Genomic DNA, 21,713 nt, shown 5'->3' with positions numbered 1-21,713 from the left:
TAAGTTGTTCCTCCACATGGACACCTTAATCTAGACTGCAGCACGAGAAGTGAGGCTTATAACTTAAACAAACTGATTCAGCTTTGCCACATGTTCATACCTCTTCTCAGTCTGCTGAATGTCAGAAGTAAGACTGGTCACAGGCACACGTGGCCTGACATTTTTTGACAGGGGTGGTCCAATTGAGGTTGGCATGACATTAAGTAAGACGCTACCCCAGATAACCTACCCTTACATTAGAATAACAAAAGTATGAGATATTTTGTCAGAAAGTATCACTTTCACATTTACAGGACAAAATCAGGAAAGTCAAGTCGTACTGTATATTGCTACTAAAACAAAATTGCTCACAGGAGCTCTAACATACATTATATGGGTTAAAGATGGTGAAACAGATTTATGACAGGGGCTGATGCCTTCAAAGGCTACCCCCTGAAAGGCCCCTGATAATATACATCTAACATTCTGAATGAATATTCTCTATAAACCTCTATCAGTATTGTCCAAGTGAGCTGACTGCATAGTCCTCTCTCTCTCTCTCAAGCACGTATTTAGAGGAAGACAAATGAAAGTAACCTTACTGAAAGAGACCTCATGATAGCATAATCATGGGTGACAGGAAAGCACTATTCTGGGCAACTACTCCCAAATCTCTCCTGATATGGCCTCACTCACTGAGAAAATAGCTCCTAAACTTTGCTTTTAAGGTTTGCTGCGCTCTCAAAAACCCACACTATCTATCTAATTTAATTCAGTGACTAAAAATAAATGCATCTTGAAGGTGTCTGCCAGCTCTGTTGTATTTAACCTTTCTTGCTCTTTATCAAAAGTCTGAATATATTCAGGTTTTAATTTCCTGTAGATAGCTATCAAAAAGCAGTTTCCAGGCAGAAAGGTTTCACACTTGTCTGGCCAAATGTCAAAGCTGTATTAAAAAATAATGCAAAATAAACTGTGATGTAGCTTAGAGCACATGAGCTACAAATTACAGGCAGGTCAGACCTGAGAGGTCCAAAAACTGAGTACATACTGCCCTCTAGTGGGCATCAAATGTTACTACAGATGTGATTTAATGCACAGGTATTGTGGTTTTGACTGAGGAAACCACAAAACAAACGGGCAATAAAATGTTATTCAGTCTTCTGTGAGAAGAGTATTTTTTGTGTTACAGTCTTTTGTGCAAAGATGTGAAAAATAACATTTTGGCATGCTTCTGTTGATGTTCTTGTTGGATGGAAAGGATAATAATATTGGTTAAAGGCTGAAGACTACTGACTTAGACAATACTGACCCCAAAGGGAAATTTATCTTCCTAGTTATGTATCCATTTGGCTAACAAAGTACAGTTTGTGTCATCCCTGTGGATAATACAACATTAACTGGGGTTGGCATTTCATATCACGCCTGCCTTTCATTCTAAACCTTTCACTCTTTTGCATTTTGGTCATTATTGTCATTTTACTGCCTCATGTCTATAAGATGTAAACATTTGTGTTTTGTACATGAGGTTCATCAATCATTCAATACACTATAGTCACCGTTACATACATTCAGTCACATAAAGCAATACAAAGACCGTATAACTTGATCTCCATACAGGCTGATCTTTTTAGGCTTCCATCGGACCAAATCTAACATAAATCATAAAATAACCTGCCTAATTATGCAAATGACACACAAATACATGTTCCACTTACACCAGGATATCATGGGTCTGACATCTCTGTGTACCTAATGAGCAAGTCAGTGACTAGATGAAGTTTATTTCCCATCTAAACAGAAATACAGCTGACATGACAGTGTATGGAAGAGTCAAGCAATTTAGGTGTAAACCTGACCTCAGATCTTCACAGCTAAATCAACTCTGTAACTTTATCTGCTTGTCTTTCATTTGAAAACTGTGCTAGAGTCAAAGGAATGGTGTCAAATCAAGACCTGGCTTCAGGAATGGCTTAAACCTTCCTTTAATCCAAGCAGGTGAGATTACTAAAATAGTCTGTTCAGACAAGCTGTTAGTCAATGTCAGCAAGTTCAAAATGCAGCTCCAAAGGCCCTGGAAAAACTAAGCTATATGACCACAGTAGACTCTAAATACAAGAGTGCCTGGTTGTTTTTCTCTGTTTGTCAGCCCTGGGATTGACAGGCAACCAGCCCAGGGTGTGACCCACCTCTTGCCCATTGACATCTGGGATAGGTTTCAGCCCCCCGTGACCCTAAATGGAATAAGCGGTGTACATAAGGGATAATGACCACAATATGCTAGTTCTAAAATCTTTACACTAGCATCCCTTTATGATAAAATGTCACTATTTCTGCATAAGTGTATCTATGGCTTAATCCTCTTATCTCTGCCATGTTTATAAGATATAAAAACCTCAAGGACCCTTGTGGGTGGCTCCAGGGCTGGCCCCAGGACTATCCAAGGAGTTAGAAGAAAACTTGGTTAAACAGCATATTGTTACCATGAAGTAAAGATCAAGAATAATCTCCCAGTTTGTGTTATACCAGACCAGGTTGTGACTACCTTTAATTTTAAAACATTATTATAATAAATAATAATATTATTGTTATTATTATTATTATTATTATTATTATTATTATTGTTAGGTACATTGCCTACTCTTGCCTCTATTTTTTTAAACTAAAAATATGACTCCATTTTAAGCATTTTAAAATTATCTTATTTTTGTCTTTTTTTGCCTCTTAAATGAATCAAATCCTTACGACAGTGATCATCAACCAGTGGCCTGAGGGCCACATTTGGCCCCTGCAAAGCTTTCCACCTGACCCCATGTAGGTTATTACATTTGGAAAATATGGAGATTAAAATATGCTGTAGTTTTTTTTCTTTAAATACCTACAACTATTAAATCAACCGTAAAACAACTGAGATTGATACAGTGGTATCAGGACTGACTTCACATTTAATCTGTTTTACTGAAACCAAACGTCAGGCATTCTGAATGAATATGATGCATGATAAACAGAGAGAAATTTTTGGACCCAGGAAAGGACAACAGCTCCAGAAATAAATAGCTAAATTAAATATCTCAATCCCTTTCTTGTGGCTGGCTGCAGAATAGGTTCAAGTGTAAAGGGGACGTATTATGCAAAAATCCCTTTTCAAGCTTTTCTAACATACACACCACTTTCAGAAAATGTGTGCTAAAACAAGCCGTTCTCAGATTTTCCCCTCACGATGTCATGTGGGGTGTTAGCACCACCCCCAGATTCGGTTGGCCCTCCCTACTTGGAAGAAGGTTCCCCCCTCCTCTCCTGATCTTCCTTTCAGCTGCCAGCTGAGAGGAAGATCAGGAGAGCCACATCCATTAAGCCAGATCATTTCCTGATAGGGGCGGAGTCAGAAAGCTCATTAATATTTAAAGCCACAGACTAAACTCAATGAAACATTTGCTTAAACTTTTAAATGACTTTGGCAACATCTCAGGGTATAAAGTTAACTGGAACAAGAATGAAGCAACTCCTCTCAATTGTGAGACTTTTCCAGCCCTTCTTGATGCAACCCATATAATATAGAAGAAGGAGTGAATGAGATACCTTGGTATCAATATAATTTCATCTGTTGATAAAATCTTTTAATTAAATGGCCCTAAAATAATAAATAATATAAGAGAAGATCTTAGTAGATGGGAACACTCCCATTGTCTTTGTGTGGATGAGCAGAAATACTGCAAATGAATGTCTTTCCTAGGTTATCTTTCATAATTGCATCAATTCCATTGAAAATCCCTAAATTCTGGTTCAAAGAAATTAACAAAATGTTTAAAGCATTTCTTTGGGGGAACAAAAACCCAAGAATTGGTTTTAACAAATGTACCAGGCAGAGGGATAAAGGGGGATTGGGAATACCTGATATATATTTGTATTACTTGGCCTTTAATGGTAAATATCCTTTGCTTTGGGCCTATCATGAGCTATGTGAGGTTGGAAGTTGGATTTCATAGGAGAAGACTATTGTGGAGGAAGATCCAAAGCAGATATCAATATCCTCCTTGTGGTACAAAAGTCCATATACTAGTAAATATCAAAAACCCAATTATTAACTTCTCATATACCATTGCAAAGGAGATACAAAAGAAATGTGCAATCAGTGGATTACTGCTTCCTTTATGTCCATTATGGAAGAACCCGTTGTTCACTGCTGGTGGGAAGACCCTTTTAAACAAGGAATGAAAAAGACATAAGATTGAAAAATTGGGGGAAATTATAAAACAGGAGAGAATAATGCCATTTAATGAAATCAAAGCTAACTTTAATTTTAACAAACTATGTTTTGGGGACCTCTCAGGTCTGACCTGTTAAGGCATGTTTTGGGGACCTCTGAGACCCATAAACTTGTATTAAAAGGGTAAAATATGTCCCCATTAAGGCTTTGAATTGTGTAAATTTGGAAAGAAATAAAATATTAATATTAATATTGATATTAAACAGCAATATTTTGATTTGTCCAAAATATTAATTTTGATTTAGTTTATTTGAAATTTGGGCCCACACAGCACCTGCCGAGAGAAGACTGGCCTACAAATGTTGATGATGAGCTCTGCCCTATGAGGACATGAATCCATGTATTTTATTTGCTCCCATTTCCTGTGACAAGGATTAAATTTTGATTGCTTTCTTGAGATCTTCACTTATTTTTCTGATCATCTTGGCACAATAAATCTGAGTAAGTTCTTGAAGATCTCGTAAAAATACCAGTATTAACTTATGAGATATGTTGGGATCTTGACAAACAAACCAGGATTTACTTTCAGAGTAAAGTGGAGCAAAATTAAGATGCATGGATCCATGTTCTCCATTTTAAGGCTAATGTATTTCATTGAAATCAGATTTTTAAAAATATTATTTGTCGGCCTTCATAAAACATATTCGTTAATATTTAATTTTTGTCTCTTATTTTGTTTCTCTTTTCAGGGTGTTCTACATTTTGTAGGACAGGGCATTGTTGAAAATTTGATTTTTGTTTATAAAAAGACTGCTATTTAGGAAAACTTTGTGTGTATTTTGCACTTTGACGTTATTTTAATATTTTCAAGTATCTTTGATTTATAACATAAGGGGACCAACAAAGTCATGTTCTTGGTAAAACTTGACACCAACTGAGGCAAGAAATCACTTTTTATACAACATCACATAACAGAAAGCTTTCTTTCCTAGTTAATGTTTGGCGAACCGTTATAGTGCTCTAAACTTTGCTTTATTTTCTTACTCTGAAATAAATCGAAGACGCGCTGAATGCTGGGATTCTGCGGGAACGGGTAGATTGCAGAACGCCATCTTTAAACCCCACAAGAGGCCAGCTACAGTTGCATACCGGAATGAAAAACACTATCCCTATAGCGGAATATAAGTTCAAATTGTGGAGCTGGCATGGTTGTTCACCGGTCAAATAACCCATAAGGAACTGTCCGATGGGACTGTAAGGAGATGATCACGGGACACCGCGGGAGCCTTAAGCAATTGTTGTCATAGGCTGGCAACAACAATAGACGGAAAGACAACAACAACGGACTAGCAGGCTAACTCGCTAGCTAGCTCCTTGCCAAGTGCTGCGCTGGTTTTGAATGCTAACTGAAAGCTAGCTAACGTTAGCTACTTCATCAGCAAGTCTGTTCAGTTGCGCTGAAATTTGACCAGACTCTGCTTATAGCTGGTAGTTGGTGACTCGCAACGCCAGCAAGGACTACCTGTAATCTCCTTTCCACTTTTTAGACCAACTAAGAACTAAAAATTGCGTAGTGGCATTGGTTAGCTGAAAGCTAAGTCCCGACTTCTCCCTCTCCCCAGCGGCCCAGCCGGAGATGCATGGAAGATGTCGGTGTCGGGGCTGAAGGCCGAACTGAAGTTTTTGGAATCCATTTTTGATCCAAACCACGAACGCTTCAGAATCATTGACTGGAAACCTGACGAACTGAGCTGCCAGTTTAATGTAACTGGAGAAAAGCTGTTAATTATCCACTGTAACATAACGGTAAGGCGACAGAAACAGAAATGCCGGGGTTTATACTATTCCTTCTTTGGCCGTTAGCGAGCTAAAGTTAGCAGCAGGTCTACTTGCTAGCTAGGCTGCAGGTTACCTTCATAACTGTATTATCTGATGCTATGCGGGTCAGGTTGTGCGTAGTTTCATAATACATTGTCTTGTCATGATGTTTGTTGGTCTGACAGACATCATTAGACTATGTACTGCTTATTATGGGAGGTAATCGTTGGTGGAAGCTAACGCTGCACTCTGAATGCTAATGTCGTCAGTCCCAATTTTGCGTTATTTACTGTCTCCTTGTTCAAATCTGCGACACACAAATTTATGGCTCAGGTCAGATGCAATAATACAGCTGTCGTTTTTTTTCTTGTTTCACTGTCTGTAGGAATCTTATCCATCTACCCCGCCAATATGGTTTGTGGACTCTGACGATCCGAGCTTGGCGCAAGTTTTGGAGAGACTAGACGATGTGAGAAAAGGAAACACCCTGGTAAATATCCTGACCTTGTTTTGATATATGTCTCGCAGGAAATGGGACAATTTTCTACCTAATGTGAAAATCAGCTGACAATCCAGTCATATATAACAAAAACAGTCTGACAAACTGACTAAACACATACACAAGATATTTTGAAACTGCAAAACAATGGTGGTTTTCTGATGCAGCAGTCAGTTTTACCAGAACCAACTTTGGGCAAACATTTCAAATGCACAGTTTAATTTGCCCAAAAGTATTCTCAAAAGTGGAAATACAGTCGATGCAGCTACAGACAAAACTCTTTCATTGTATATTTGATGTATGAGACAAAATGCTGGATGAAACGGCTACACTTAGAGCCACTTAGCTGAATTACTTAGCAAAATAAATATTGACCAGGTTGCCTCCTTAATATGTACCCCATACTTTACATTATTTTGGTATAATTTCAACATGCTGTGTTTAGCATCACTCGAAGAAGGCAGCCAACTGTGGTTCTTAAGATATTTTGTTGTAACCCTTTTATATTTTTCCCTATTTTAATACCTGTTATTGAGATCTGTAAAATATTGAGTTCCTGAGGGTTGAGGGTTTGTGTATTTGTTCTGAACAGTACAGGCAATTACATTTTTTGCCTGATTATTTCAACATTAATGCTATTTTAAATAGCTAAAATTCAGCTGCATTTTTGCATTAAATTTCCTCTGAGTGGCTTACTGGCCTTAAAGAATAAACAGCCTGCATGTGCTGTATAATTGTGTGTGGCTTTGTTCTTAGTTATTGTGATGAGCATGTATAACCAACAAGTACAGACAAGCAGGTTTTCAACAGAGCAAAAGGCCAGATCATTAGATCATTGGGACAACATTTGAGCTCAAAATGCGTGTGACGAGCAGGTTCTTGTGTAATCCCACGTGTGGTGTGACATCCTGAGCTTAGTTAACCTACTTTTTCCACACAGCTTTGTTTGGTTGATACAAAATTCTGCTAGTTATTGGACAGAAGATTTTCTTTTGTATTTGATATTGCCAGTCATCATTCCTGAATTGGAAATTGTTTTAATTATTTGTTAGCATAAGCACAAATCTTCCTTTGGAAAAATAGGATTGTCATTTCACTTTTTACAGTGATTTTAGTACTCCTTTAAAGGGATACTTCAACATTTTGGCAAATATGCCCATTGCCATAATTCCTATAGTCTTAGTAATAGGTTCGTTACCTTTAGTTGTCGGTGCAAACTATTTTAGATCGGCGCTGCCAAGTTCGGACCTGCTGTGCCAACTCAATGTAAGCAGACGGTATTTCCGGCTTTCCCTCATCAAACTCATCAAATACACAATCCAACAACTCCAAAACGCTCTCGTGGACAAGTTGTGACCTGCACATTCACCATGCTATGAAATAATAACATATAATTATGTAACATTATGTCAAATGAAGCAAATACTTGGAACTATTCCGTGAGTAAACCACTGGGCGGAGTGACACAGTGCAGCAGCCATGTCTGGAGTGTATTTCCAGCTTTGCATTTAGCTTTAAAACATCTCTGTCTCGTAATGTTCCATGATTATTTCATAGCGTGTTGAACGTACAGGTCACAACTTGTCCACGAGAGCGTTTTGGAGTTGTTGGATTATGTATTTGATGAGTTTGATGAGGGAAGCTGGAAATACCGTCTGCTTTCATTGAGTTGGCACAGGAGGTCCGAACTCCGCAGTGCCGATCTAAAAATAGCTTGCACTGACAACTAAAGGTAACAAACCCATAACTAAGACTATAGAAATTATGGCAATCGGCGAGTTTGCCAAAATGTTGAAGTATCTCTTTAAATTTGATTTGCACCAAATTTGCAAAGGCAGAAGACGGCTCATGTTGACTAAATCTTTTGGGTGAAAATAACCTCTGTCCTACATTCCTGTATTTGTTAGTTGTATTTCCACAATTTTTGTTCAAATCCACATAAGAGAGTGATCAACCAAAAGGCTAATGCTACTTATAGACTGCAGGATTTTACATGGTTGAAGTACTGCAGTTTGAAAGTCCTGCCGTCACCCCAATTATATAATCATAACTCGTCATTGTTAAGAGTTACTAACTGCTAGTTTTGCAACCTGGAACCTGCAGTTTTAAAACACTTTTAGAAATATCCATGCATATTACCCATCATCTTCTAAATAATCAACTGTTGTTCATGCCTTTAGTAGTGTTTCGGTCACATGCCTGCTCTGTGGCATTGCTTGAATAGCTGCATTCATAATCCTGACTGTTTATCTATCTCTGAATCTACTCTTCTTTTATGCTTCGCCTCCCCTAGCTTTTGCAGCAGTTGAAGAAACTCATTTGTGACCTCTGTCGGCTGTACAACCTTCCCCAGCATCCAGATGTGGAGATGCTGGACCAACCCTTGCCTGCAGGCCCTGTGGGACAGGACAGAAAGGTAAGCTGCCTGGTTTAGTCTTGTCAGAAACTTCCCAGGCTGTGGAATCTGCTAGCAAAGCCAGGCCACCCTCTAATATCTGATTACTCTAGAGGAATATTCCATGCATATTTAAATGGAGATGTTTAATCATTCACACACAGAACACACATTACAGTGGGCCTTGGTGAGTTATATGAAATTGTAAGAGAATCAATAGGTTCTTTCTGTTGTCATGATCAGTGTAGATTGGTCTAATTTAGAAAGAAGGGATCAGCAAGTGCAATTGGTCTTTTTTTGTCATTTAATTCAGCCCAACTAAATGCCTTGTGTATGGTGCATGTGTGTGTAGCATGGGACAGAAGAGGTCACATCTGAGGAAGAAGAGGAAGAGGAGATGGGGGAGGTGAGTTATCAAATACAATCACAATGTGGTTCTTAACAGGTTGTTAGATGCGTAGTAGATTTTTTTATCCATGCTTCATTTAAAGAGGAATGTTAAGGCTATTGACGTAGCATGCTAGTATTGTACTTGTTTTTTTTTTTTTGTTTTTTTTTTAGGAATTTATAACAAATCAAGGATGCCAGTTTTACACAAGATAACACATGATATATGTGTGGTAAACAATACTGAGCACATCTTTTAGCCAGCTGCTATCTTTTCTTACTTCCGTATGTATTTTGTGCATCTAAAGATATTGAAGATGTGTAAGATATAAAATCTGACCAACAGGACATAGAGGATCTGGACCACTACGAAATGAAAGAAGAAGAGCCTGTAGATGGAAAAAAGTCAGAGGACGATGGCATTGAAAAGGAGAATCTGGCCATCCTGGAGAAAATTCGAAAGAATCAGAGGCAGGACCACTTAAATGTAAGGGTCTTTTTTGTCAAGCGCTGAAAAAAGGGGGCATATATGCAACTTAATTTATCAAAGAACTAACTTCATACCTTGAGAGATAATATTGAAGCCTACATTTTAATTATTTATCTAGTGGTGGTGTTATTAGTCCTCTTGGAGTCTTCTGCCCCTGATTGAGCTGAGGGACTGTTTTTGTTTTATTAAAATACATTTATATACTTTGAATAAAATTATGATAGACATTTCATGTTTAAAAAAAAAACAGACAAACACATTTTTAAACATTTGAAGGATCTGTGATAATTTTCTGAAGAAGTGCAGTGATATAGGCTTTGATGTAAAATAAAGCATTCTCTTTGAAGTCTGAACACATAAAGTACAGATGAGTTTTACCTTCACAGAGAGTTCAGCACTGTGCTCTTAGTCTTTATTGTTAAGGTTGTTTTGTATTTTGCAGGGGGCTGTGTCTGGTTCAGTGCAAGCTTCTGACCGCCTGATGAAGGAGCTTAGAGAGATCTACAGGTCTCAGAGTTACAAGACAGGTATGCACAGTGAACAATGGTCTGCTCTTTGTTCCAGTTCTGAGTGAGCAGTGCATAAACATGGTGGACCAAAAAATTGCAAACATTAATGATCGGTTTCACTCTCTTAATGAACATTAAAAATTGCAATACAAGAGCCATGATTTGACTGGCATTTCAGAGTTATTTTAATATAGTTGTGCAGAGTAAACAGTCTTCTAATGGATTGATTGTATGTCAGTTTCACCTTCTTGTGGATGTTGCGGCAGGACTGTGTACTACTACACCATTGACTGTTATTTCTTGGATCTTATGTAGCTTTATCAATGGCAGTAAGCATATCATGTGCTTAAATCAGCAATTATACAAAGAAAAACAAAAATCACTGAGAAGTAAAAACAAATCCAGGCTTCTCCAAATACATCACCATGACTTGCCACTCTTCTATGCTGTTTTGTTCAAATCATCCATACTGCTTTAGAAGCCACAGAAAATACTTGAAGAGGATGTTTTTGGCTGTCTAATTGATTTTTATGAACCTTTATTTACAGATTCTAGATACAAATTTAGAAAAGTTTTATCTGTCCCTGCAAACAGATAGCTGCATACAAGTACAGCTAATAATCCTAATATGTATCAGTTTAACTTGAGCCAAACATCTGCTTTATACTGTGTCACAAAAACCAATCAGCATTCAGATTATTGCACTACCTGAAGCACATCTGAAATAATTGACCTGACCTCCTTTCAACCAAAGTTGTCTTTTTTTCTTGAGGACAGGCCTGACAAAGCTTGAGTTCTGACTCTGTACAAATCTACAACTTGATAGTATGTCAGCAAACTTTATCCCTCCAAACTGGGCAGACCACAGACGTAACGACAATTTCAAACAGTTTATCATTTTATACTCCTCTGAACGCTCACACTAGACAACTCAGCCAGACTGTCAGACCACTGGAGACCACAGACCTGCTTACCCACCAAGAACCTCACAGCGATGATTCCCCACACACGAGATTTCACAGAATCTCGCGTGGTCAAATGTGTCTTTAGGGTAAAAAAAAAAAAAAAAAAAAAGGATCATCATGTCCTCGGCTTTCTGTCCCTCCACTGTCCTGGCATATGTTACTGTTACACCAAAAATCATGAAACAAGGAAAAGAATATGGATGAAATTCTAACTGGAATGGAGATAAAGTAGTGCTTAAAATTGTATTGTTTGTGAGGGTTCACAATACGTTACATCTGGCTGGCGATTACGCTACCTGGTCTGCTTGCTCTCATTGGTTGTTGTAGGCATTACGTCAGAGGCATTACAGCCTAAAATAATAAATGTCAAACATGTCTGATATTTACAATTTAAAGTCTGGGAGGCAATGATGTGATTTGGAGCACTAAAATAATAGTGTTAAACCACACACTTGAGCATTATTCAGAAAAATAATCGTCTCTGTGAGCCTCACTTGAGATACACCCCAATGATTGTGGAGGAGGAAAATCCAACCCCAAATCAGGCTTAAAAGACTCAAAAGGTGAACCATTCTGTGATGACAAAGAAAATGTCAATGTTTATATTAGACATAAATGTCAAATGGAGAAAAAGTCTTGTCTAGTGGTGGCAGCTTCCCGGGAAATGCAGAGAAATTCACATCTGTCCCAGAGGTCTATATTAGGCATCAATCAAACACTGATGAATGATTGGGTTCTGAAATCAATTGGAATTAATTGAACTGAAAATGGCTTTCCTGTCTGAGGTTTGTACTTCAAAAAGGGGACATATTTAGTTGGAAACGCCTCTGAAACACACTGTTGTTCATCTCATTGGGTCTGGAATGAAACTTTGGACATGTGCATGCAGCGATAGGCTATATCAGGACTAAATCTGGCTACATTTTTGCCACCTGAGCTAGCTACATGCAGAGCTACAGTTCTAGCTTGAATGAACCGTTTTCTCCTGTCCTTGTGACTTTGAGAATTTGTACATGGTACAATTTCAGTCGCACTAACAAAATATGTACTTGAAAAATCCAGTTTTTGTAAGACAAACAGAATAAATACCCTATATTTATTTTAGACATCAAATCAACATATTGACAGCGTTTGCCAGCTTGGGCCGGCCACACATTAGATGATTTTTAAATCTTTAACGATTTTAAAACTGTGGGAGACCACAGATATGAGGACAGTTTCAAATGATTTTTCATCTTTAATCCTCTGAACGCACACACTAGATGACTCAGCCAGATTGTCAGATTACTAGAGACCACACACCTGCCAACCTACCTACGACCTCACGTGATCATGTGACTTCAGATAAAACAAACAAACATGGATGTCTGTCAATACCGTCATGCTGTCCCTCCACCACAGAGTGCCCTGGCATATGTTGCAGGTGCAGGAAAAGTCATAAAACAAGGGAAAGACTCAGGATGAAATCTGGCTGGAATTAAGGTACAGTTGTGTTTATCGTTGTGAGCAGTGAAAGTACGTATGATCTGTCTGGTGACCTGGTCTGCTCGCTCTTATTGGTTGTTGTAGGTACTCTGTCAGCCACACTATGACCTAGAATCATAAATATCAAACATGTTCGATATTTACAATTCAGGGTTTGGGATGCTACGACGTGATTTGGAGCAGTAAATTAATCGTGTTGACACCACACACATGCAGACTATTCAGACAAATAACCGTTTGCGACGAGGTTCAAGTCGGGATACACCCCCAAAATCGCTGGGGGAGTCAAATCTTGACTAAAATCGGTCTTAAAATCCTATAGTGTGTGGCCGGCCTTAGTCACAGCTGGAATGTGACAAATGGAAACATGGAAATGCATTCCCTCTCTCGACAGAAGCTAACTTAAATCTGTTAAATGGGACATAGCTCCTAATGGTACTCTATAGTATTTTGTGCATTCCAAGATTTTATATTTTTCATTTAATCCCTCACCCACACATTCACTCACTGATTGCAGCGGTGTGCAAGTGGTGTGGACATTTTTTTGAATTGGTGTGACACATAGGCAAGAAATGAAACAGTTTACGACCTGTTACACCATCTTCTTAGCCACAAGTACATTAGGTTAGAAACATTCCTCTCCAACAAAGCTTGAAATAGCTGTTGATAGATACTCAAAGAGATGAAATAGAATGGATTACCAATAACAATATATTCTGGTCTTTGCCTCACTTAAATCAAAGAGAACAACTACATGTCAACTGTTTCCTCCACCTTGCCTTGGAATACCCGATCTACAGGCTCACACTAAATCAATTTCTTTTGCAGGCATTTATTCAGTCGAGCTTGTTAATGACAGCCTGTATGAATGGCACGTCAAACTAAGGACGTAAGTACCTCTGGGACTTGTCACTGTTGTGCTCTTTTTCTGTCTTCAAGCATAAACTATGACTAATTGCATGTTTTGATGGCCATCAGGGTGGATCCAGATAGCCCCTTACACAGTGATTTACAGGTCCTAAAGGAAAAGGAAGGAATGGACTACATTTTACTAAACTTCTCTTATAAAGTGAGTAAAACTGACTCTGCATTAATGACATTGAAACACTGTTTAGTTGTCTTTGAAGTCAGAAAATTAAAATTTTACTGTTGGGTTATCCCCATAGGATAATTTCCCCTTTGATCCACCATTTGTCCGGGTGGTTTCACCCGTGCTTTCTGGAGGGTGAGTTCACTAAACCAGTACACTATACAGTTTTCTCTGAATTTTCCAAGTAAGGCTGAATAAGTGTAAAAGCGATCTTTTAAACGGTCATTTTCTCTTGGCAGCAGACTTCATTGTGTTGTTGTGAAAGCCCTTTATCTTAAAATTGCTTTCCATCTCTGCTGTAGATATGTTCTTGGAGGAGGTGCCCTGTGCATGGAACTTCTCACCAAACAGGTATTTGATGAGCCTTAACATTTATGTGAGAGTGTACTGCATACAAACTATTTTGGCTTATATTTGCTGCTGTTTCACATTTTTAATGCCTACTTTTATTTGCCCTTTCTTTTCCTGTTTGCAGGGTTGGAGCAGTGCCTATTCCATTGAGTCTGTCATCATGCAGATCAATGCCACTTTAGTCAAAGGAAAAGCCAGAGTGCAGTTTGGAGCCAATAAAGTAAGTGAGAAGGCACTAAAGGTTTCACTTCAAGTCAAGAAAGCCCGGTAATATTGATCTTATGTAGGGACTACTGTGGGCCATGACCACAGAAGTTTCAGATCTAGTTTCCTGTCTCTCAGCAGTGGCCCGTGTGAGAATCTACTGCTGAATGGAAAGTTAACCTTGCTTAAACCCAGCTTATGCTGCACTTTAATGTTGCAGTCACTTGTTCGTTACATGTTTTATTAAAGGGAACTGATTAGACTATCAGATGAGTATGTAGCTGGTTACGTGATGAGGTTTATGCACGGAGAGCATAGATATGCTCTAGTAATTTTGCCTTAACAAATTAAAATCCAAATGTTTTCTTAACCCTCTGAATTGATCCTTTCAAACAGTTGGTAAATGTTTGTCGATGTGATAGTTTTTGGGCCTTTCAGCCATGTCCAGGGTTGTTGGTTGTTGACCTGTTTTTTCCCCTTCAGTGCCTCCACTTTTTATAATTGGAGTATCTCAGGAAGAGTTATAATAATTACCTTTAAAATCAAACATCACCTTGGAATGAATGGCACACTGAAAAGATTTTGGAAGTTTAATGTGAAAGTTGTTGTATCTTGAATGATATTAGTCAAGAAAGCCCTGTTAGTCTTTTTTTTAACAGAGCTGATGTATTGCTTTATCTTCACCATAGTCATGCGCACATGCTCAGTAGTCACGTTGTAGGATCTGCAATGTCAGTAGTCATCTTTGTATGCTACAACATTCTGAAGCAGTTGTTAGATGTGGTGGAAGTAAACAGCAACAAGGGTCTGCTGAGGCAAACCCTTTGGCAAAACTAGTGTGAGGCATGCCAGTTAAGCCTCCTTATATTTTGCAATCTGTGTGAAAGAAATGCAGGCAGAACCACTGCTGAGCCAGCTTTTAAAGTAGTAACATTGGTGAAATAACCTCTGTGTAAATGGCAGGACAGAACAGTGCTGTACATGTTTTTTTTTTTAGTGGGAGTGAGGCTGCTGTAGTTCGTTTACATGCCATGTTGCATAAAATAGAAAAATGGGACAGCAATATTTAGGTAATGTGTGGTTTAGAGACATTTTACAATCTCTGAGTTAAAAGGGCTATAGAAACATCCAACAGTAATTCATATATGCATTTGATTCTTGATTAATGCTCCTATTTTGTCCTAGTTGTATAATTTTAGCATTTTTATCATGAAACAATTTGTTGTTATTTATTTAAAAAAATAACCAGACCTGTAAAAGTTTACCCAAAGCCCGATTGGAGTTTGGTGTCTATGTTCATGATGAGGCTGTTTCCACAGCAGTCAGGTGTTAGTGAGTTGCCTTGGTTATGGTGACGCTCTGTCTGTCAGTAAAATTGTGCTGCCTGGCAGTGGGTGTCATAGAAAGAAATCATATTTTGATTACTTATTGAAATTTTTACTATTCTTGCAAGGGGACAGAATGAAAAGTCATCAGTCACATTATAGAAAATGGATATGAACTATATATGGGATTCTAAAGCCTGAAATACTGCTGAAACAGAGGTCTGTTACTGCATAAAAATGTTAACATGAGCTAAAAGCACATTTAGAAATGTTAAGTAGATCAACATCATTTATGAATTTGGTTCCATGTTATTGAACATGTATCCCAGGGGGTTTTGTTTGTGTGGATTGGAGATGGGATGTCCTGCTTGTTTGTCCAATGCTTGACATAAAAATACCTTTGGTTTTCAGTTTCATGCTCTATATCAATGGTTGGTGAGAAACAAACCAACATGTGGTTAATAGATAAAGGCACATTGATGTTAATTGATTATTGATGTTAACTTATGAGCATTGACTTATGCTTTCCACAATAGTATCTGTAAGATCTTTTTTTAAATCATTTTCTCAGTGTACCTAATATTTTTATTTATTCAAGGAAATATCACCACGTTAACATGAGCGCAGCGTAGCAGATCTTTCCAGTGTACCCTTGGAAAGACGACCTAGTGTTTTCTCAACCATTGTGGTTGAAAAAGCTGACATCATAATTCATGCCCTTTTGATTTTGATTAATCAGTAAAGGAGAGGTAACACTGAAAAAGTGTGGCACTGTTCCAAGAGTTGAACCATTTTTAACTGGAAGTGCTGTGAGTGCAGCGACAAAAAACAGGAGTTACTAAGGACAATTTAGCACCCAGGATGGTGACTGTTAAAAATGCTGATCTATGTTGGTTTTGTATTGAAAATGAGTGCTGGCAGCACAGAAAATAACAGATATGGGCCTAGGCCCTTGAAATTGAAGTGCTTATTATACAGATGGACCATAAAAAAACCCTAAAGTTAGGGTGAATGGTTTTGGCAGATTGTGTTCACACAATGCAGCACGCCTGGAGAATATCTGGGAACTTTCTGTACTTTGCATGTGTGAAAGGGACTTTTCTGGCATTCTGTGTTAAAGTTCATCCAAGAAATAGTAACGGTTCTGCCTTCTGAACTGAGTTATAGAGCTATGAGATTGCTTCATTCTTACTAACCAAGTCTCAGTCATTTAGATGTGCCTAAAAGCTGTGGATCCTTGGAAGGTTCAACATCATATCTTAAAGGGCTTGTGTATGAATTTTGATGAGATGTTTTTGTAATTTAATGGTTAAAAATGGAGACTGTATTCAGCATCCTTCACCACACATTTTGTTTTGTTCTTGAATTCAAGGTGAATTCATTGGTGAGATACATTTTTTGTGGCTCGTAGAAAGCAGTTGTCATTGCTGTCTCCTGTTCTGTACTGTCATTTTATGGCCATTGCACACTCTAAGGGTTGATTTTCTCTTTCATGTTTTAATGCAGAATCAGTACAATCTTGCCAGAGCACAGCAGTCCTACAAATCCCTGGTTCAGATCCATGAAAAGAACGGTGAGTGCTTTTGTCTCCACTTTCATAGAGTGCATCACTGACCTCGTTTACTGAAACCAAATCCCTCCCATGCATCAAAACTGATATTAGTGCTTGTACTGTGTCTATGTATTTAACAAGGACAACGTTTATGCTCATTGTTGCACTCTGTTGGTTTCACAGATGGATTTAAGGGTTTATAGAAGCAGAATATAATCATGATTCAAGTTGCACATGAAAAGTACAAGTCGCTTTGGCTGTGCTGTCAACATAACTCTAAATATCCCTTTATTTAAATTTCAGAGTGAAGAGAGTGAGCCACAGTTCATTTTGGGGGGTTTTAGTTGAGGTCTAGAGCAAATTTTTGTGACACATGGCTTCCTCACAATAGTTAATTTGAGCGTTTATTACCAGCAAAAACTAAACAGAACCCAAAACACATTGGTATTGAGATTAATACAAGTTTTTAATAGAATCATAAAGATAAAAATGGAAAAATTGCACAGGACAGCTGATCAAAGATCACTATGAACAGGATGTTTTGTTGGTACATTTTTGTTGTTTGATTTTCATTAAAATTTATATCAATACTACAGTTCATTTCAAAACCAGGAGAAAATATGTAAATAGCTTCACTCAGTCAGACTACACTGAGCTATATTTAGTTGAAGTTGAACATAAAAGGAGACATTTGAAAGCTTGGCTGAGTCTTTTTAAAATTCTGAACTTTTTATGCCCCCTGGTGTTTTGGGCCTCTGCACTAAACATGGTTGACATGGTTTGAAATGCTGGTGAAGGCAGCACGGCAGAAAAAAATTAATTTACTGAAATGTTATAACCCATCCTGACATTGGTGGTTTGTGAAAGTAGATGTATGTTGTTTGTTTGAGTTTGTAATTCTTTGTTATGTCTTCCCTCAGGCTGGTACACACCCCCTAAGGAGGATGGTTAAACAGACTTTTGCCTTTCCTGCACTGGGACCACATGTCTTTGATTTATTTTTTCTCAAGACCAATATTTTTTTAAATCCCTCAACCATTTTGTTCTCTTCTTGAGAGTTTGAAACTCCAAAGCAATTTTCTCATTTAGTGACCACTCGGATACTAGCACATAACACACACTCTCACCTGACATTTTTATCAGCTACTCCCAAGGGTGTCCTCTCTTCAGATTATTATCTCTCTGTACATCTTTTGTGTTCTGCGATTCATCCCATACTTTAGAAACCGGTGGACTAAATATTACGTCAGGTCACCCTTTTGGTTTTGGCGTCAGGCATGCCGAGGTTACCTGCTGGCTGTGAGTTGAAAGGTGCGGCATGGCTTTATCCAGCAGTGTGTTGCTCTGGTTACTGGACTCCTCTACGCCTCTCTGGCCACAGACTGGGTCTGAGAATGGCATGTGCGACATACGCAGCTGATGGAAAGAACCGCTGCCTGTTCTTTCACGGACAGCTTCTGTAATATTGTGCTCATGTATTATCTTTAAAATGCCAAGATCCCTCCTCTGGAATAATGTGCTTCTGAGGCTTGCTCGCTTCCAAACCTCTTTATCTTTAAAAGCTTGAAGCCCTGAGGTCTGGGGGGGGGGCAGGGTGGATTAAAGGACTTTTACCACCAAAATGAAGAACAACATCCTGCTGAGCTCCAAAGTTGGAGACTACCATCATCTTTACAACCAGCATTGGAACATCTTCTTGCAGGATGGGTTTGCTTTTTGGCTAGTAACATGAGCAGGCAGGCAGGGCTTGTTTGGATATGATCACACTGTAATGTAGTTGATTTTAACTCCAAGTGTAAACATGTAAATTTGTATTTCTGCAAAAGGATTTAATTGTTTATAATGTAACCTTGTCTGGGTCTTTGGCTTGGCAGAGACTGTATTACTATATACCCTTGACTATAAACAGCAGGGGCACTGCAACTTCTTGAGACCCATTTAGAATAAGAAAAAATTGCTTCATGGATACTCTTGCAGAAGGAAACAGAAGTATGCCATGTTCTTATGTAAGCTTAATGACTACTGCTTTTTTTGGGTTTTTTTTTTTTGTTTTTGTTTTTTTAATATTGATTTGTAATCCTCATGTTATTGGCAACATTAACAGAACCATTCCCCTCTTTTGATGGCACCTCTTAACTACAGTAGCTGTTACAATAACGGCACAGATACAGCTGTTTTCTGGCATTCCAGAGGTTTGGCTTTTCATATTGAATCACTCAAACCGGATGAACCTCAGTCAGGCTATGCAGCGAAGACACAGTCTTGTGGAGTTTTGTTGTACTGAAGAAATTAAGTCTTAACAGCTTAACAGTGTTGTCACCTGCTTAGTTCTTGTAGCTGGTTCACATCCTGAGCACTTTGCAGTCATAACAAACAGTTTAGGAGGGAGAAAAAAAGTGACCTTGGCCTTCTGACTTTTCCTTCACCTCACGGCTGTCTTTTATTTTTTAAATGCAGCCAGAGTTTCAAATTCACAGCAATAGTCTCGACCGTATACCTTCTGGCTTCACACCTGGGGAGATCGACTGGAGTCTGTTCCATTTCCAGAATATTTCTGTCTGTTGAATAAATATTTGTTCAGATTTGCCACAGGAAAGGACCCAGCTCTTCCCATTAGCACCTCTCTGGCTACTATTCATAACCACTCCTAGCACTGCTGCCCCCCTGTCAGCGTGCTGGGTCTTTGATGTAATGTGAATAATATGCAGAAAAACTGCGTGGATCATTCCAGTTAATGCAGTTACACGTTTGTTGTGGGTGTTCTATTGTGTGGTTACTTGCATTGTTTTAAGTATATTGTCCTGAAAACCAGCATAGAAAGCTTAGTTATGCTAATTCATACAGGCATTCCTCAATTTTGAGTTGATTTTAAGTATATTTTCTCAGTGATATTAACCTCAGTCACCAATATCTTTAAACAGGTAGAGATGTGTATAAAACATACATCAAGTTCATGTTCAGCATGTGTCTGATGTTTGATTGGACGTGCTGAATGTGTGTAACAGATTTCACCCTGCTTTCATGTTCCACCTGAAGAAAACTCAACATGGGTCTTTGGCATGGTTGTTAGCTGTTGTGATGCCATTGGTAATGTATCATTCACTTCATTCTGGCCCCTATGTCGACCCCACCCCTCTGCATTCTCTGGAGAAGCAAACTCAGGAATACATACTGCACACTTGAATTAGCAAAAGATTGCCTCAGAATTTTGTCATGGAACGCAAGAATTGGATTTGTCAGTCTTTCGTTGGGCCATTTTAAATTGATTCCTCTGTTTTACCTTGAGGCATCACTATCGGGTTCGCTGTCAACGCGTGCTGATTCTTTTCAAGGTTGATTAAATATTACTAAGCAAGTTTTATGGAATGATCAGATGATTATTATCCTGTGCTTTACTAGAGTTCAGGCCAACCTGTTTCTTTGATATTGCTGTATGTTGCATGTCAGTATATCAGTGGGTGTTTCCCCCAAGCTACTGAAGGTACATAGTGGTTGGAAATGGTGGTGAAGACAAGATGTATAATTTTTTAACTTAACCTTCATCAGTGCACAGGATAATAGCTCCCTGTCTTTTACATGTTGAACCAAGTCAGGAAATATAAGAAACGCATAGACTTAACAGGACATCTACCAAAGTAGCAGTGCAGATTTGTGTCCCACCAGAACAACTGTACGCCCACATCTTAACCCTGACTCCTGGAATAGCTCTGTATTTTAAGTCTGTTTGTGCACTGAATAACAGCTTCTCTGACACCATCTCATGTCGTCCAACTAACAGAAACCTTTGAGTGAGCCACATATTGGTCTGAGGTCTAAATTAGCCTGATACTGGGTTCTTTACCGTGCTTCATTAACTGCAGTGGCCGGGTTATAAAGTTATGCACTGTTAGCATGCTTTGGTTTGGTTTCATTTTTTTCCATTGCAAGGGTGATTTTGACCATGTAAAGTAATTTGTAAACTTGCATCAAGTTTATGAATAAAGAATTTTATGAAATATGTGTATTCTTTTTTGAGTGAAGAAATGGTGAATGCAAAAACAAATGTGAGTCATATGAGGTACATGAAATAATACAGTGGTAGAAACAAAGGTGCTGATTAAACAACTTATATTACCACAGACACACTGGAACTGTTTTCAGCTCATGCATGCAATAAATTCTTGTCAGCTCATGTATGGCTCAGTATTACTGATCTACAGCTGTGCCATCAGGAATCTGACCAGAAAAAAGTGCATTTCTTTTGCCTTCCACCAGAGGGCATTATTTACCAAAGGATTTTTGTCTATGGGTTTACTACCCTTGACTTATTTTCTAAAGGGGCTGAACCAGTGCCCCTCTGGTCTCGCTCTGTTTGACTCTCAGGTGAAACATTGAGCCCATTTTAAAGTCCATTGTTCAGCACAGAAAAGGATGTGTTAAACTAGAACTACCTACCTATAAAAGGCTGTTTTGTTTTC

General features: G+C 38.5%; 1 protein-coding gene across 2 annotated transcripts; it reads left to right on the top strand.

Annotated features, from left to right (window-relative positions):
* Positions 1-5,292: 5,292 nt before the first annotated feature.
* Positions 5,293-21,251, top strand: LOC121508449 (ubiquitin-conjugating enzyme E2 Q2-like). Of its 2 annotated transcripts, XM_041785327.1 has the most exons (14): positions 5,293-5,710; positions 5,809-5,992; positions 6,390-6,494; positions 8,797-8,919; positions 9,251-9,304; positions 9,632-9,772; positions 10,218-10,302; positions 13,563-13,623; positions 13,713-13,803; positions 13,901-13,959; positions 14,127-14,175; positions 14,300-14,395; positions 17,211-17,277; positions 18,177-21,251. In XM_041785327.1, the coding sequence occupies exons 2-14, from the start codon at positions 5,834-5,836 to the stop codon at positions 18,206-18,208; spliced, it is 1,122 nt and encodes a 373-aa protein (XP_041641261.1). In that variant the 5' UTR covers positions 5,293-5,710; positions 5,809-5,833; the 3' UTR covers positions 18,209-21,251. The 2 variants fall into 2 exon arrangements, with proteins under 2 accessions (XP_041641261.1, XP_041641252.1); XM_041785318.1 differs by having other exon boundaries at positions 5,293-5,992.
* The last annotated feature ends 462 nt before the right edge of the window (positions 21,252-21,713 follow it).

Source organism: Cheilinus undulatus, linkage group 1 (assembly GCF_018320785.1).
Source record: "Cheilinus undulatus linkage group 1, ASM1832078v1, whole genome shotgun sequence".
Taxonomy (NCBI): Eukaryota; Metazoa; Chordata; class Actinopteri; order Labriformes; family Labridae; genus Cheilinus; species Cheilinus undulatus.
This window is presented reverse-complemented; position numbering and strand designations above follow the sequence as displayed.